Source organism: Bidens hawaiensis, unplaced genomic scaffold (genome assembly GCF_021521415.1).
Source record: "Bidens hawaiensis isolate Kalapana, Puna unplaced genomic scaffold, B.hawaiensis_p1.1 tig00011411_1, whole genome shotgun sequence".
Lineage (NCBI taxonomy): Eukaryota > Viridiplantae > Streptophyta > Magnoliopsida > Asterales > Asteraceae > Bidens > Bidens hawaiensis.
The window spans coordinates 346,765-352,764 of NW_027491889.1; the positions used below are offsets into that span (position 1 = coordinate 346,765).

General features: G+C 38.0%; 1 protein-coding gene across 1 annotated transcript; it reads right to left on the reverse strand.

Annotated features, from left to right (window-relative positions):
• Window positions 1-2,827: 2,827 nt before the first annotated feature.
• On the reverse strand, window positions 2,828-3,169 carry LOC143537863 (uncharacterized). Its single transcript, XM_077031534.1, has one exon. It carries the CDS (start codon window positions 3,167-3,169, stop codon window positions 2,828-2,830), a length of 342 nt encoding a protein of 113 aa, XP_076887649.1.
• Window positions 3,170-6,000: the final 2,831 nt, after the last annotated feature.

Below are 6,000 nucleotides of genomic sequence, written 5' to 3' on the forward strand. Positions count from 1 at the left end.
TTATATTTTTCAGTTGGTACTCATATTAAAGACAAAAATTAAAACAAAGATTACTTCATTGTGTCGTTTTGTTCGTCATTAACTTTTAGTCATTGTGTAATACGTTCATTGTCTTTTATTCGGACTGACATATGACAAATTCATTTAATTTGAGAAAAATAGTATTGCGTTCATTATATATTACGTTCAAGTCATTGTGTAATATGTTGTTTTCATTGTGTTTTACGTTTCAAGTCATTGTGTTATATATATTCACCATTGTGTCGTACGTTTTAGGTCATTGTGTTATACGTATTCACCATTGTGTCTTACGTTTTAGGTTATTGTGTTATACGTATTCACCATTGTGTTTTACGTTTCAAGTTATTGTGTAACATGTATTAATCATTGTGTTTTATGTATTAGATAATTTGTTGTTATTTATCATTATTTTTACATATTATTATTACACAACGGTGTTATTAGTATTTAAGAAAACATAATGATGAGTTGAAAGACACAATGACGAAAAAACACAATGACGAAAAAAGACACAATGGAAAGCGAAAAGACACAATGGTGTGCGAAAAGACACAATGACGGAAAAAGACACAATAATAAGTGAAAAGACAAAATGGTGTGCGAGAAGACACAATGATGAAAAAAGACACAATGATAAGCGAAAAGACACAATGGTGTGCGAAAAGACCCAATGACGTAAGTTTTGTTTTAAATTTTATATAATAAAAATCATACTCATATTAAAGATAAAAAACGCTTTTATTATGATGAAACTTCTTTTTTTTTTAAAAAAATATCATACGAAAAAGTTATAGACGTTCTAAAATGATAGGGGTATTAACATATGTCTTGCATGTGCAGAGAGAAAATGTGTACAATTACCTCTGTACCCCTTTTTTGGTCTCCACTTGACACATGTCAATTATTTATGGCTTCTCACACTTCTCATTTTTTTACCCTTTGTACAATAACTTGACCCCTATAACTACTTGTTGTGCGAATGTGTCGATCTTGTGTTCAAACCAAAGTAAAGCTAAAATTCATTTTTTTTGGATTCAAAAAATCATATGGTTTCAGATTCTTATTTTTCGGTTGTATGTATGTGTTTGATTCAATTTTCTACATTTGGCTTGAGATGTTCATACGGTTCCATTTTCTGTTTCTTTCGATTATATGAATGTGTTTGATTCGATTTTTAATTTAACGTTTAGGCTTGAGATGTTCAGGCTTTAATAATGACCCAAAATAATGAATTTGGCTTGAGATGTTCCAAGAGCTAAATCAAAACGCTCAAGGCCAAAAAAACAAAATACTCAAAGCCAAAATACAAAAAAAACTCAATAAATCCATAATACGCTCAAAACGGGTGTCGTGAAAAAAGTAAAAAATTGATCGATTAACGATCCAACCCTGTTTTTTTTATTTCGTTGAACCGATGATTAAGTGGATATATATTAATGATTTCAAGATCTTGTGATGTGATTTTATTGATCAGTTTAATGAATATTGGTATTTTAGTACTATAATGTACGTTAAAGATTATTATATTCTACCTTTTAATAATAAACTATGGTCTAAAAAGATTGTCCCAAATATGAATCTAGCCACTAAATCAAATAATAAAAACAAGTTAGACGGTTATGAGTCGATTTTAAAATAACAAAAAATATTGGGTTCAATATACCCTAATCACAAATGTGTACCTCCGTCCAATGTTGTAAAAGTAGGTTTTCAAAGTCGTGTACTCACCGAGTACTCGCTACAAGATATGTCGACGAGGCGAGTTTCTTTAATTCTGATTAGTTGCCAAGAACTTATTAAAGGTGGTCAATCTCAGTCAGAATCGTATCTAGTCTTTGAACTTGAACCGATTTTGGCTTAAAAAATAAAGCACAACTCGAATGTCTTTAATATTAAAGAATAAATATCAATTATTTACTAAATGACTAACAATTTTTAGATTAATTTATTATTTAAAAATGTATTTCTCTTATTTATATTGATTTTTACTTATTTTATTATAAATAGTAGTAAATTTATGATATTTGACACACACACATATATATATATAATATCCAAAAATTAATTTTCTTTATATTTACCATGTCTGAGTACTTTCCGATTACTCCCCGAGTATTCCGAGTACACCCAACTCCCCAGTCGGCCGTTTAGGGTCTGCTTAACGACTTTTGCAACCTTTCCTCCGCCTATGTTCATTTAAGCTTGAAATGTTTGGGTCTAAAAAATTAGCCCAAAATAATAAATTTAGACATAAAACTTTGACTTAAATTTTCAGAACCACCTATTAATGAATCTGGGTCTCAAAACTTTTCACTCAAAATACTAAATATGTGCCATAAATCCAAATATAAACATTCATACATGTTTGGTGTGATTCGGTTTCCAACTTTAGTTTGGTTTCATAACAAACTATAACTATAAACGAATCAAAATAGGGGGATTACACATTTAGAAAATATATAACAATCTCCATACAACAACAAACGTACTTAGTAAATTCCGCCAACAGCAAAAACTATTAGTAGGGTATGGGGAATGTGTGATGTAGGCAGATCTTACCTCTATCCATAAGGATTGAGAGGCTGCTTCCAAAGAGACCTCCGGCTCCAAAGCATGCAACATACAAATACACATGTACAGATAACAAAACATATAGTGATAAAGTGGCGTAGTCAAATACCAGCACATATGAAATCATAGAATCCAAATAGGCATACCAACAAAAGAACAAGCACAAACAAAATCCCCTAAAATGTAGAAGAGTCTACGTCCATACGCTAAAGCTAAGTTTCAAAAGTGACATTCTCTAGGACTCCTTAACCTTAATCCTACGTCTCCGTGAAGTCATGTCGTGGACCATATCCGCAGAGAGGTGTAACTCTAGCAAATCCGGTCTAATCCGTTCATCCCAAGTCAATTTGGCTCTGCCTCTACCCCTCCTTCCTTCTACATTTAGGGTTTCCACTGCTCTAACTGGCGTTATTACCTGTCTTCTCTTCACATGTCCATACCATCTCAATCTCCCCTCTTTTATTTTTTCACATATAATAACAACTCCTAGTTGTTCCCTAAAAACCTCATTTGTTATTCGATCCAACCTTGTGTGCCCACACATCCACCTCAGCATCCTCATCTCTGCCACCTGCATCTTACGCACTTTTTTTTTCTTGATGGCCCAACAGTCTATCCCATATAACAAAGCAGGTCTAACCGTGATTCTTTAAAATTTCCCTTTTAATTTACTTGAGAACCTCATATCACACAAAACCCTAGTAGCTGCTCTCCACCTACACCAGCCCGCCTGAATGCGATGGGTTACGTCACTGTCCATCTCCCCATCTCTTTGTACAAATGATCCCATATTTTTGTACAAACGATCCTAAGTATTTGAACTTAGTAGCTTGCGGAACCACTTGACCCTCAATGGTGATTTCAGAGTCGCCGTCGTCTCCAACTACACTGAATTCACAATGTAGATACTCGGTCTTCGAGCGACTAATTCTTAATCCTTTGTCCTCTAGAGCTGCATGCCATTCTTCTAACCTCGTATTGAGGCTATGTTTAGTTTTAGCAACTAACACAATGTCATCTGCAAAAAGCATGCACCACGGGACCATCTCTTGGATCGACTTTAACAACTCATCCATGACGATCGCAAATAGGAAGGGGCTCAATGCTGACCCTTAGTGGAGTCCTACCTCCACAGGAAGAAATTAGTATCCCATATAGGTGCCCGAACAGTAGTTTTCGTCCGATCATACATATCTCTAATTATGTTTATACACCTCCCAGGAACCCATCTACTCTCTAAACTATCCCAGATCAGTTTACGTGGCACACTGTCATATGCCTTTTCAAGATCGAGGAAGACTATGTAGATCCCGCTTCTTCTCCCTATACGTTTCCATCAATATCCTTAGGATGTGAATTTCTTCCGTAGTTGATCTCCCTGGCATGAAAGCAAATTGGTTTACCGTAATCTGGTTTTCTCTTCGAATTCTTGTCTCGATTAATCTTTCCCATAATTTCATAGTATGACTTAACAACTTAATCCCTCTATAATTCCTACAACACTGGGCATCTCCTTTCTTCTTGTATACTGGCACTATGAAACTACTTCTCCACTGATCTGGCATTTCTCCCGATTTGAAGATAAGGTTGAACAGAGTAGTTAGCCATTGAACTCCTTCATCTCCCAAACATTTCCACACCTCAATTGGTACGTTGTCTATACCCACTCCCTTAGCTCTTCCCATATTCCTAAGAGTTGTCCCCCACTTAACCTTGTGTGATACTTCGACAATAACAATTATTCCGTTGTTGCCTTTGTGTGTTATTGCTGCTTTGTTGTTGGTAAGTTCTCTCTTTGTTGAATAGATTGTGGAAATAGGTTTGCCATCTCAACTTAATGTCAATATCCTTGAGTAACACTCGTCCATCCTCTCCTTTTATAAACCTCACTGTTCCTGGATCATGTTTTCTACGCTCTCTGGCTTTGGCGGTTTTAAACATAGCATGTCCCCCCTCCTTTGTTTCTAGACTTTCATACATCCGTTTCCGTCACCGCCTTCTTTGTCTCCCTCTTGGCCTTTTTGTATCTCTCCCTCAACCATAGTCTCTCTTTTTCGTCTGTGCACCTTAGGAGTTACCTAAAACTCTTTTGCGTCTCTCTTATTTTGGTCTGCACCTCCGCACTCCACGACCAGTACTCCTTATGCCCACATTGTAACAATCCAGCTACCCCGCACCATAATATTGTCCGCTTTGGCCGGGACGTACCACCATCGCCTCACGAATTTGCTTTTGGTTACCCAGGTGGAGACTTTCTAGGAGGTCACCTATCCTACTACTACTCCCACCTGAGCACGCTTAATAGTGGAGTTCTCCTCTCGTCCACTACCATTAAGCGCCCAAAACGTGTTATGATGGGGAAGGTATCTACCTCTTTATAAAGAAGGCTTAGTTCTCCTTCCCAGCCGATGTGGGATATCACAATCCACCCCCCTTAAGAGGTCCAGAGTCCTCGTGGGACCTGGCACCACCGGTCCGGCCCTGGCTCTATACCATCTCTGTAACAGCCCAGCTACCGCTGCACCATAATATTGTCTGCTTTGGCCGGGACGTACCACCATCGCCTCACAGATTTGCTTTTGGTTGCCCAGGTGGAGACTTTCCAGGAGGTCACTCATCCTGCTACTACTCCCACCTGAGCATGCTTAACTGTGGACTTCTCCTCTCGTCCACTACCATTAAGCGCCCAAAACGCGTTATGATGGGGAAGGTATCTGCCTCCTTATAAAGAAGGCTTAGTTTTCCTCCCCAACCGATGTGGGATGTCACACGCATGACCTACCAGTCGTAACCCCTATGGTCTCTTTCGTTACTTGGGTAATGGTAGTCGCCATAGTTTCTCACATCTTGTTTGCATCCTCCCCTAGCCGAGTCGGTGTTACTAAAGCGATCTTATCTTTGAACTCTTCAAAATTGTCACCCTTTAAATTCCCACATCGGATCCTAGGTAGAAATATCCTCTCCCCTACATTCAATGTTTGTCTGATAATTGTATATGCCACCAGTAAATGGTGTTGAGCCGCTTTTGTCTCTCGTGGTATAGCCTTGTAGTCCTGCCACCATCTTTGATCTTCTCGTCTTGTCAAGAGGTAGTCGATTTGTGTGTTGTGTCCCCCGCTACTGAAAGTTATCAAATGAGAGTTTCTCTTCCTAAAGAACGAGTTTAAAATGCTCAAGTCATAGGCCACTGAAAATTCTAGGAGATCCCTACCAGAGTCATTTCTAACCCCAAATCCGAAACCCCCATGAACTGACTGAAAGCCATCACTGTCCCTACCAATGTGGCCATTAAAATCACCTACTATAAAAATTTTCTCCTCTCTAGGTATAGCCCTCACTATTATGTCTAGACAATCTCAAAACTCTCTCTTCTCCTAGTCCCCCAATCCAACTTATGGCGCGTACGCG

Excerpts from the sequence above, each read along its gene's own strand:
- LOC143537863 (XM_077031534.1), bottom strand. The coding sequence starts at position 3,169 with ATGCAGGTGGCAGAGATGAGGATGCTGAGGTGGATGTGTGGGCACACA.